This window comes from Mustelus asterias, chromosome 21 (genome assembly GCF_964213995.1).
Source record: "Mustelus asterias chromosome 21, sMusAst1.hap1.1, whole genome shotgun sequence".
NCBI classification, from domain to species: Eukaryota; Metazoa; Chordata; class Chondrichthyes; order Carcharhiniformes; family Triakidae; genus Mustelus; species Mustelus asterias.
The window spans coordinates 79,784,765-79,796,840 of NC_135821.1; the positions used below are offsets into that span (position 1 = coordinate 79,784,765).

At 44.4% G+C, this 12,076-nt stretch overlaps 1 protein-coding gene across 3 annotated transcripts in view; it reads right to left on the bottom strand.

Annotated features, from left to right (window-relative positions):
- Positions 1–2,831: 2,831 nt before the first annotated feature.
- LOC144508997 (uncharacterized) overlaps positions 2,832–12,076 on the bottom strand; it is a 190,140-nt gene continuing 180,895 nt past the window's right edge. For 2 of the 3 annotated variants that reach the window (XM_078237220.1, XM_078237218.1), the window contains exon 5: positions 2,866–2,961. In XM_078237220.1, the coding sequence (XP_078093346.1) occupies positions 2,944–2,961 (18 nt within the window). In that variant the 3' untranslated portion in view covers positions 2,866–2,943. Of the gene's footprint in view, positions 2,962–12,076 lie in introns of all 3 variants that reach the window. The other variant, XM_078237219.1, reaches the window with a different exon arrangement.

The following is a 12,076-nucleotide window of genomic DNA, read 5'->3' on the forward strand; positions in this document are numbered from 1 at the left end:
ATGTGGCATGCTTGTCTTCATCGGCCGGGGTATCGAGTATAAAAGTTGGCAAATTATGTTACAGTTGTATAAAACGTTGGTTAGGGCACATTTGGAATACTGTGTCCAATTCTGGTCACCACACTACTGGAAGGACGTGGAGGCTTTGGAGAGAGTACAGAAAAGGTTTACCAGGATGTTGCCTGGTATGGAAGGTATTAGCTATGAGGAGAGATTGAATAAACTGGGATTGTTCTCCCGGGAAAGACGGAGGCTGAGGGGGCGACCTGATAGAAGTTTATAAAATTATGAGGGGTATGGATAGGGTGAACAGTTGGAAGCTTTTTCCCAGCGCAAAAATGACAATTACAAGGGGCACAAGTTCAAGGTAAGGGGGGAAAGGTTCAGTGGAGATGTGCGGGGGGAAGGAAGTCTTTTACACAGAGGGTGGTGGGGGGTCTGGAATCCGCTGCCAAGTGAGGTAGTTGAGGCAGTTACGTTAGCAACATTTAAGACTTATCTGGATAGACACATGAACAGACGGGGAATAGAGGGATACAGGTGGTTGGTCTGGATAGGAGAACGTGATCAGCGCAGGCTTGGAGGGCTGAAGGGCCTGTTCCTGTGCTGTACTGTTCTTTGTTCTTTGTAAAAACAGAAAATGCTGGAAAATCTCAGCGGGTCTGACAGCCAATGTTTCAAGAGACCCTTCAGAGACCCATCAGAGACCCTTCTCTGACAAAGGGTAATTTAGACTCAAAACATTGGCTCTATTCTCTCCCCACAGATGCTGTCAGACCTGCTTAGATTTTCCAGAATTTTCTGTTTTTTCTTTCAGATTCCAGCATCTGCAGTATTTTGCTTTTATCAGAAGAATCTGGATATTCTTCTAAGAATGGCTCATCTCCTAATCCCTCAAAGCCTCTCCAGAATCTACAAAACTAGACTCAGGAGTGTGAGGGAATATTCAGCACTCACCTGGATTGGTGCCATTAGTATAACCTTCAGGAATCCAGGATAAAATAAGGTCCACTTGATTAGAATGCCTATCTCCAAATAACTCATGATTAATCTCCATATCACCAGCGTACAGTGTTTGCTGTATGTGCATTCTGTAGGATACACAGCAGCAACTCCCAACTATCAAGACAAGACCATGAGAATACTATTAGCTGCAGGTTCATCTTGACGTGATGTAGCATCCTCTCTTGATCATATCCAACCATTCCTCTGTCACTGAGTCAATATTTTCGAATCTGAACACCATTCTGCAATGTTATCCCCATGCAAACTTCAGCAATTTGATGAAGAGATTTGCCAACATCTTCTTTGGACGTTGAAGGATTTTTAATACCTAAATATCGAGATTTTGAAAAAAAACAAATGAACAGTTGAACGGGGTTCTGGAATAAATCCAGCCTCATGTGGCTGAGGAAACACATGTAGTGAAATCAGAAGAATAGCACCTGATCAAAGCAGAGTCTACACAACAATCTGACCTTTGGTATTAGCGTTAGAATCAAAGAAACGGCATTCAACGTGAAGGAGCAATTCAAATTGGTGAAGGGTCATCATCAACATCAAACATTAACTCAGCTTCCCGCTCCACAAGATGCTGCCTAATCTGCTGAATGCTTCCGACATTTTCTTTGTCTATTTAACAATTCATAGGTGACTTGCTGGGAGAGTTTACCAAATCAGCGTGGCTAGATTCTCAAAATTCCAAATCAAGAAACAATGAAAATATTTGGGAAGGTGATGCTCCATGATGATTGACAGGTTAGGTGACCAATAGCAGGAATCTGGGAGGGGGGGTTGTTGAAAGTAGGAGGTCATGTGATGATGGCCGAAGTTTTACCACCTGGCTCTCAGAACGGAATTCTCCGTTGGCCTCGGGCAGGATTTTATGAGCCTCGCCCGAGCGAGGTCGTAAAATACCAGCCATCAGAATTGGCAGCCCAAAGACAACCAATCATTGAAGTTAGAGATCACAAACTCTTGTTCCAATGACATTTCTGCCTCATTTTCTTAAAAAAAAGAACACAACCAAGGCTTTGTTTAGTCAAAGGTTCCCAGAATCCTCCATTCCACACTGACCTTCCTGTACAATGGACAATGAGTAAGACCATCACCATTTGCACATTGGTTTTTAACAATAAATGTTTTCAGCCAGAAGCTGAACTTCAAATTAGTCAATGTACCTTCAGCCTGGGAGATTTCTTTCTCACCCACACCTGGAAAGCAGGAAAGCATGACATCTTTCAGTGGGAAGTTTAGTTGAATGTGCCTTGGCTCAACTGAACTTAGCCCCCTGTGTTCCTCAGTGCTGATAGTTGTTTACCCATGGGCACTATCCGACTATCTCTTCAGGTAAGGTTTGCGGTTAATGGACATTGCTGTCAATCTTCTATCATCACCCAGAGGCTGATTTTGCCCCCCCCCCCCCCCCCCCCCCACCCCCACCCCGTACCCCCAGCTCCCAGGTGGTCATGGAGTAAACTTATAGGCGCCATGGGAGTAAATTACCTCCAGGAAATCCTATAGATGAACCCACTGCCTCCCATAAATCAATGCCCACCACCCTGTCTTCCCGATCTCTCTCATCGCCTCCCCCCACCCCCTCCTGCCCAAGCCCTTCACCCAGCTGACCTCCTGGTACTCTTTACAATCCAATATGTATGTTGTTATCCTGAATTGAACTGTGAAAAAAGTGCAGCAAAATTGACCTTCCTCACTGTTGAGGTTGAAGTTAGCTGGAATGGTTCTGAGGTCTTTGAAACAATGTAATCAAAGTGTATAATGCAGAAAAAACTGAACAACATCACAGCCAGCCCCATTTCAGCAGCAAATATTGGATTTTATTCAGGATAATCAGCTGGTTGTCTAATTGGGAGCTAAATAATCAAAAGAGCTTTGTTCACCATCAGTTGCCAATCCTCAGCCATTTTGTCCGTTGCCAATCTGTCAAGAGCAGCTCACAACCTGGAAAAGCACAAAAGAAACAAAATTACCTTGAATAAATTGTGCTTTTTAAAAATTCTTTCATTGATCGGATGTTATTGGAAAGGCCAGCATTTGTTACCAATCCCTAATTGCCCTGGAACTAAGTGTCTGGATCGGCCATTTCAGAGGGCAGTTAAGAATCAACCACATTGCTCTGGGTCTAGAGTCACCTGTAGGCCAGACCGGGTAAGGACGGCAGATTTCCTTCCCTAAAGGACATCAGTGAACCAGATGAGTTTTTACAACATTTAACGATAGTTTCATGGACACCATCACTTTATATTCCAGATTTATTAATGACATTTGAATCCTATCAGCTGCCATGGTGGATTTGAACCCATTAGTCTAGGCTTCTAGATCAACCCAGTGAATTTAACACCACTATCTCTCCTCTCTAATTTGAGGTCCAATATTTCCAAAAGCTGCAAAACACCAAGAGCATCAGATGCATCAGAATCTTTTTAATGTCCTTTTTGCCGGTCCTGTTATGAATGTGTACTCAGACAATTGCTTCACGGCTTTTAAGATCTTTACTCACTGATGTCCCCCTTTTTCACAGCCCGATGTTAGGGTACAGATATTGGGTGTGATACTGATGTAGGAAAGAAGAGGTCTACATTAATAATGTATCAGTTCAAATCCGACTGGGGAATTGAAATTCAATTCATTAACTAAAGCAGGAATAAAAGCTGGCTCAGTTATGGTGACCAGAAAACTACCTGATTTTCATCTCATCTGCTTCATTATTGCCCTTCAGGGGAAGAAATTGACCAGTCTTATTCAATTTGGTCTGGGTGACTCCAGATCTACAACGATAAGCTTGACTCTTAACTGTCCTCTGAAATGAGCTTGCAAACTACAGTCTAATAAGAATACAAGAAAATGGATCACGGCAAGAGTTTTACAGCACAGAAAGAGACCCTTCAGCCCATCGTGTCTGCACCGGCCATCAAGCACCTATCCAGCCTCTCTTCATTGCTGAAACGCTCCAGTCCAGGCAATATCCTGGTGAATCTTCTCTGCATCCCCTCCAGTGCAATCACATCCTTCCTATAGTGTGGCGACCAGCACTGCACACAGTACTCCAGCTGTGGCCTAACCAGCGTTTTATACAGCATCATCATAACCTCCCTACTCTTGTATTCTATGCCTCGATTAATAAAGGCAAGCATCCCATATGCATTCTTAGATGAACTTCAATGACTTAGGCACAGACTAAGGGTGGCATGGTAGTACAGTGGTTAGCACTGCTTCCTCACAGCATCAGGGACCCAGGTTCAGTTCTGGTCTTGGGTGACTGTCTGTGTGAAGTTTGCACGTTCTCTCCGTGTCTGCGTGGGTTTCCTCTGGGTGCTCCGGTTTCCTCCCATATTCCCACAGTCTGAAAGACGTGTTGGTTAGATGCATTGGTCATGCTAAATTCTCCCTCAGTGCACCCAAACAGGTGCCGGAGTGTGGCGACTAGGGGATTTTCACAGTAACTTCATTGAAGTGTCAACGTAAGCCTACTTGTGACAATATTAAATAAATACTTAAAACATTCCAAAGATCATAGAACCCTTACAGCACAGGAGGAGGCCATTTGACCCATCACATTTGCACCGACCACAATCCCACCCAGGCCCTATTCCTGCAACCTCACATATTTACCCTGCTAGTCCCCTTGACACTAAGGGACAATTTAGCAATGGCCAATCAACCTAACCTGCATATCTTTGGACTGTGGGAGGAAACCGGAGTACCCGGAGGAAACCCACGCAGACACAGGGAGAACGTGCAAACTCCACACAGACAGTGACCTGAGGCCGGAATTGAACCTGGCGCTGTGAGGCAGCAGTGCTAACTACTATGGCACCATGCTGCCCCCTGTGCCACCGTGCCAACCCCCAGGGCGTACAGGTGAGGTAGATTGACCATGCTAAATTGCCCCTTGGTGTCCCAAGATGTGCCAGTTAGATGGATTGGTGGGGTAAATAGGTGAGCTTATGGGTAACCACGAAGTACACTTCATAGCACTGTCAACAATCCCTCACATCACTCTGTGATGAATGAGAGTAGGCTGATGCGGTGGTAATTGGTTGGTTTGGATTTGTCCAGAGAACTCCACCAAGGAATCCCTGATTGGCCAATCTGATCATTCTGACCTTGAAAAGCCCTCCTCACTAACATCTGGGGGTCTGTGCTAACATTCAGAGAGCTGTCCCACAGAATAGTCAAGCATCTGCCTCACATAGTTTTATTTACCAACTCATGCCTTACAGCTAATGTTAAAGACCTCTCCATCAACATCCCTTGGTGAATGTCCTGTAGTATCTTAAGTGCAAAAGACAATTAAGGCTGAAGGATTTGCAAGCTTCCTAAGCAAGAAATACCAAATGGATGATCCATCTCGCTGTCCACAGAGGCTCCAACATCACTGTCGCCTGTCAGTTCAAATCATTCTGCATGACATCAAAAAACAGGTGAAGGCACTGGATACTGCCAAAGTTACAAACTACTACAACATCTCAATGAAAGATCTGTGTCCCAGGATTAGCTGCACCTTGCTATGCAAACCCAATCTGACCACTTACTGCTCCATAACTGCATTCTCAATCATTAGCAAAGTGATGGAAGATATTGATACAGTGTAATGAATCAACACCGACACCGCGACAGTCCGGGTGCTGAGTGTGGATTCCACAAGGGTGACCCGGCTCCACACCTCTGTGGTGGACCTCAGTTGTGCCTTTGTCCTATATGGACCACCGTTGTGTGTGTTTGTCATACCTGGACACATCCCCTTCCAGTTTGGTTCCTCCCCTCAGCACCTAGTATAAAGGTGGCTGTCTCCTCCCCCTTGTTCAGTCCAGGTCGGTTAATTGTTGGGATCTGCTCCTGATTCTGTTGTGAATAAAAGCCTACACTTATATTGGCATATCGGTAGTCTTTCGCCTTATTGATAGTGCATCAACCTCATCATGCCCTTGGCCCAAACCCTCCTCTGCACAATCCCAACATCTTTCCTCTCCCCCTTTTCTCCAGCCACGCCCTCCTTTTCCCCCGCCCTACACCCTCTCCCTCCCTTTAGCCTCCTCCTCCATCACGTCCTCCCTGAAAATATTGGGGCCAATGATTCTGCTGTTAGGTTAAGGGGGCTGGTTTTAACAATGCCAGCTGTGGTGTGAACATGACTTCCACAGAATCCAAATGTAAAATTACCCAAACAATTAACCAGGAAGTCAGTGGGGATTTTCTGAACTGAGCAAATGTGAGAAATGAAATGTGCATTCGGAATAATGAGCTGAGATATAGTTTTGCTGATATAAACTGTTAAAACTTCAGGCTCAGTTTTTGACAATCAACCTAAATGATTTCATTGTGTAACTCTCCTGTGTCTTTCCATTACTGTTTGGATCCAGATGAATTCTAATGAATATATAATTGGTCTGCCAAGATATTTAATGCTTGGATCAGGATCTCTATAGATTGCTTATTAAAAACAAATGCCTAATTTGTATCTCGGCCCATTTAATCATATGTATTCCCACTGAATATATCTCGTACTCCTTCATTATCCAAAGTGCCAAATCTTTTACATGAAATCATTGTTCGGTTAATGGATGATGACTGACAGCTACAACGTTGGCAAATTTCAGTTTTGCTGAGCAGTGCAAATGCAGATAATTATGTAACATTTTGTGTTCAAATAAAATACTACAGCACAAGACAGATTGCAGCATCCCTCTGTGAATGACCAGACGATAGACTTGCTCTGCGCAGCAATAATGAATTTATAGTCTTGAGATGATATTTCTGAATACATACGTTAGTACGGTGCCCAGGCTTTGTGAGAGTTGGTTCAAGCTGAGGACATTCATATTTTGGGCTCAAAATCAATAAAAATTATATTCCCAAGAAGAGTTGCAAGAAACTGTCCAGTTTCTATAGAAAATTGAAATCCCCATGTCCTCCTCAGGAACCCTCTTTGATATCAAGGTGAAAATTGATTGCCTCTTGTTGTTCTGTCATAAATCCTTCTTTTGTAGGTATATATGGGAGGGTTAAAACACCAGCATCAGCCACTATGACTAAAGCTATCATTTCCCATTGGAAGAGAATATTTTGTGATTTATCAATAATCTTTCCAGATCTCATCCTTCAAATTGGTATCAACAGGAAGGTCCAAACTCTGGGGTTGTTGAGTAAACATTCTCTACATCTTCAAACTTGCCAACACTGGCTATTTTTAGCAATTCTTTGAAATCATTTGTTTTGCCTTTATATTCATTATATTAGAAGGATGCAATTGCAAAAAGACTGAAGTCATTGTCGCTTTAATTGATATTTAATTTGATTAAAATTACCATCAGCTATTTTTAAGTTTTTATTATGTTGACAATTTGAATTATATATTAATGATTTGGAAGAGGGAACTAACTGTATTATCTCCAAATTTGTAGATGATACAAATTGGTTGGGAGAGTGAGTTGTGAGGAGGATGCAGAGAGATGCTTCAGCGTGATTTGGACAGACTGAGTGTGTCGGTAAATGCATGACAGATGCTGCATAATGTGGATAAATGTGAGGTTATCCACTTCGGTAGCAAGAATAGGAAGACAGATTATTGAATGGGTGTGAATTGAGAGAGGTGGATACTCAACGAGACCTTCGTGCATCAGTCACTGAAAGTAAGCGCGCAGGTACAGCAGGAAGTAAAGACGGGAAATGGTATGTTGGCCTTTATAGTGAGAGGATTTGAGTACAGGAATAGTGTTACTGCAATTGTACAGGGCATTGGTGAGGCCACACCAGGAGTATTGTGTGCAGTTTTGGTGTCCTTATATGAGGAAGGATGTCCTTGCTATCCAGGGAGGGCAATGAATGTTCCCGATGGTGGCGGAGTCCAGAACTAGGGGTCAGAGTTTGACGATAAGGGGTAAATATTTTAGGACTGAGGCGAGGAGAAATTTCTTCACCCAGAGGGTGGTGAATGTGTGGAATTCACTACCACAGAATGTAGTTGAGGTGTGATTTCAAGAAGAAATTAGACACAGCTCTTGGGGCTAAAGGGATCAAAGGATATGGAGGGAAGGGGGGATCAGGATATTGAATTCGATGATCAGCCATGATCAAAATGAACGGCGGAGCAGGCTCGATGGGCCGAATGGCCTATTCCTGCTTCTAGTTTCTATGTTTTTAATGAATCTTTTGCTTTATTGTTAGAAAACCTACAATTCCCATCAAACCCATTCTGCTTTCAAATTCTATTCTGAAATGTATGTAATTTTCATTAAATGACTTTCTTACTTTATACCTGTAGTTATCTACACAAATGGCTGCGTGGAATTTGCACATTCTCCCCGTGTCTCCATGGGCTTCCTCGGGCGCTCTGGTTTCCTCCCAAAGATGTGCGGGTGAGGGTGGATTTGTCATGCTAAATTGCTCTTTAGTGTCCCAAGATGTGTATGTTCAGGGGTTTGCCATGGGAAATGTGTGGGTTTATGTGGATATGTTTATTTATTTATTTATGGGGTAGGGGAGATGGTCTGTGCAAGATACTCCATTGGATTAATGGTGCGGACTTGAAGGGCTGAATGGCCTCTTCTACACTGTCAGGATTCTATGATGTATGAAGTGGAGATGGTGTTTGTATCATTTGATCCATGTGACAGCAGACTGGTACGTGCTAGACAGATCAAAGATAATGTTATGAGGCATTAGAAAGATATACTTGTTATCTCTGTCCCTGAAGCTGCTGAGCTGTGCTGTTCATTCTGTTGATACAGTGGTACACTGTCCCCAGCACCGTTGTAATCCCGCAGCTAATAGCACACCATTAGCACAGACAAACTTGTGATAAATGGGGAGAGTCTTTTCAAAACTTGGTGTTTTTTAAAATCATTATGACTTTTACCCAATTACTTTTTATATATTTGTTTTGGCATAAAGTTGTTGATTATTATTTTTGTTCTGAGGAAATGCCTTTGCATTGACCAGATGTTACAGACCAACCTAGAAAACTAACAGAAGCTGACAACTAAAAACCCTCCCTGTATAGACTTACAATATGTAAAATCAGCTAATGACATTGAAATTGCAATTACAGGCCATTAAACCATCGTGTGGGATTCCCAAGAATTGCAGGATTAAACCATAATCACACAAAAGCTTGAAAAAATCTGATGTGTTGAAGAAACAAGACTTACTTTTTAAGATAACTAAATCTACATCTCTTTCCAAGAAGATTTTTACTTCACCCCTGTACTTGCTATACTCCTCTGTGCTCTCTACAGAATTCAAAGCTTCTACAGACCCACGGACTGCTCTTCCCTTTGAGGGGGAGGGCTGACTGGCGGTGATTTAACCTGAGAGTCACCACACCTCAGGCGAGGGCAAGGTTGAGAAGGCGGGGCCTTCACAAATAACCGCAGCCGGTACGAGAATCAGACCCACTCTGGTTGTCCCGAAGGTGGGAAGCATCCTGGACTGTCCACACTCTCGAGACTGGAGCAACCCTGTTGTTCCTCTATTTATTAATTAATGACCTTGTTTTTGTTAACAAACCTTACTAATCCATGTGCAAAAATTGCCATCAGCAACTTCCCAAGCCACCCAAATCAAACCTCCCTCTTCCTTCTCCCCCATACCCCTATGAAGCACTGCACCCATCTTCTCCGCATTCCCTATCCTTCCCTCCTCAGGCCTCTGCCTTCCTTCTCCTCCTCCCCCCATGCCTCTACACTCCCTCTCCTCCTACCCCCAGGCCTCCATACTCCCCCTGGTCCTCCCCCCACGCCTCTCTCCTCCAACCCCCTGCCCCCTCCTCCCCCCGACTTCTTGTTCCTCCTGTCCTTTCTAAGCAATGTCTCAGCATCAGTACTTGCTCTGTCTTGATGGGCTGCTGACTCAGAAATTTGTGGACTTCAGTCGCACTCCAGAGATTTGAGCATAAAAACCTAGGCTGATCCTTCAGTTCAGTACCGAGGGAGTGCTGCACTCATAGAAATCATAGAAACCCTACAGTGCAGAAGGAGGCCATTCGGCCCATCGAGTCTGCACCGACCACAATCCCACCCAGGCCCAACCCCCACATATTTTACCCGCTAATCCCTCTAACCTACGCATCCCAGGACTCTAAGGGACAATTTTTAACCTGGCCAATCAACCTAACCCGCACATCTTTGGACTGTTGAAGTTAATGCCTTTCAGATGAGATATTAAATCAAGCCTCTTCTGCTCTCAAGTGGATGTGAAAGATCCCAAAACAAAATGGAGGCAGCACGGTGGCACAGTGGTTAGCACTGCTGCCTCACAGCGCCAGGGACCCGGGTTCAATTCCGGCCTCGGGTGACTGTTGTGTGGAGTGTGCATGTTCTCCATGTGTCTGCGTGGGTTTCCTCCGAGTGCTCCAGTTTCCTCCCACAGTCCAAAGATGTGCGGGGTAGGTGGATTAACCATGGTAAATGCACAGGGTTACGGGGTTAGGGCAGGAATTGGGCCTTTCAGAGGGTTGGTGTAGACTTGGGCTAACTGGGTTTTCTGCACTGTAGGGATTCTATGATTCTATGAATATTCGCAGGGAAGTTCTCCCCGGTGTCCTGGCCAATCTCTCAATCAACTTTGCAAAAACAGATTATCTGCTCATTATCACATTGCTGTTAGTGGGATCTTGCTGTGTGTAAATCGACTGCTGTGTTTGCTACATTCCAACAGTGAGTACGCTTTGAAAGTCTTTCATTGGCTGTAAAGTGCTTCATGACTGTCCTGAGGTCATGAAGGATGCCAAGGGAAGAAATGTCCATGAGGAAGGTTCTGTCCATTCTCTCGTGGATCTCTGAGCTGCTTTTCTCCACCGTGTTGAACCGTAAAGAGGGGAGAGATCCTCGCCTGATTTATATCCACTCTGCACTTTGTGTCTCTGCACTGATGAAAACAGGAGTGGGATGGGAAGTAATGGATGATTGAAGCTTTATTCCCATTTGCTCACTCAAACCGCTTTGTTCTAAACTTTCACGAACGCAACAAAAAGAGAAATATTCACATAAAGTTAAAAATGTTGTGAAATGTTGGCCAGGCGGAGCATGTGTACTGTTAATATCAGTTTAGTTAATCACAGGGAAGGAGCCAACTCTTTCCCATAATGAACATTCTGTTGGTTCTGATGTTGAGCTATTAACAATGGACCCACTGTATCTGGGAGAATAATGCAGGGATCATATTAACATTTGTTTCGGAAAATATTCAAAAGTAACATTTATAAAAAAAGTAAAGCCACCAGCAGTAAGTGTGGAATTTTTGTGTAGCTGTCTGTGTATTTAAGGCACCGTCCCACCATCAGACTCACCATCTCCATCCCACCATCAGACTCACCATGGACTACTCTCCGGAATCGGTTGCATTCTTGGACACACGCATTTCCATTAAGGACGGTCACCTCAGCACTTCACTGTACCGCAAGCCCACGGATAACCTCACGATGGTCCACTTCTCCAGCTTCCACCCTAAACACGCTAAAGAAGCCATCCCTCCGTTTACACAGGATCTGTTCAGATTAGGAGGATTGCAACAGACACCTCCAGACGCTGAAAGATGCCCTCATAAGAACAGGATATGGCGCTCGACTCATCGATCGACAGTTCCGACGCGCCACAGTGAAAAACCGCACCGACCTCCTCAGAAGACAAACACGGGACATGGCGGACAGAGTACCCTTCGTCGTCCAGTACTTCCCTGGAGCCTTCAACATGTCATTGATGAAGACGAACATCTCGCCAAGGCCATCCCCACACCCCCACTTCTTGCCTTCAAACAACCGCGCAACCTCAAACAGACCATTGTCCGCAGCAAACTACCCAGCCTTCAGGAGAACAGTGACCACAACACCACACAACTCCGCCACAGCAACCCCTGCAAGACGTGCCAGATCATCGACATGGATGCCATAATCTCACGTGAGAACACCATCCACCAGGTAAACGGTACATACTCTTGCAACTCGGCCAACGTTGTCTACCTGATACGCTGCAGGAAAGGATGTCCCGAGGCATAGTACATTGGGGAGACCATGCAGACGCTACAACAACGGATGAATGAACACCGCTCGACAATCACC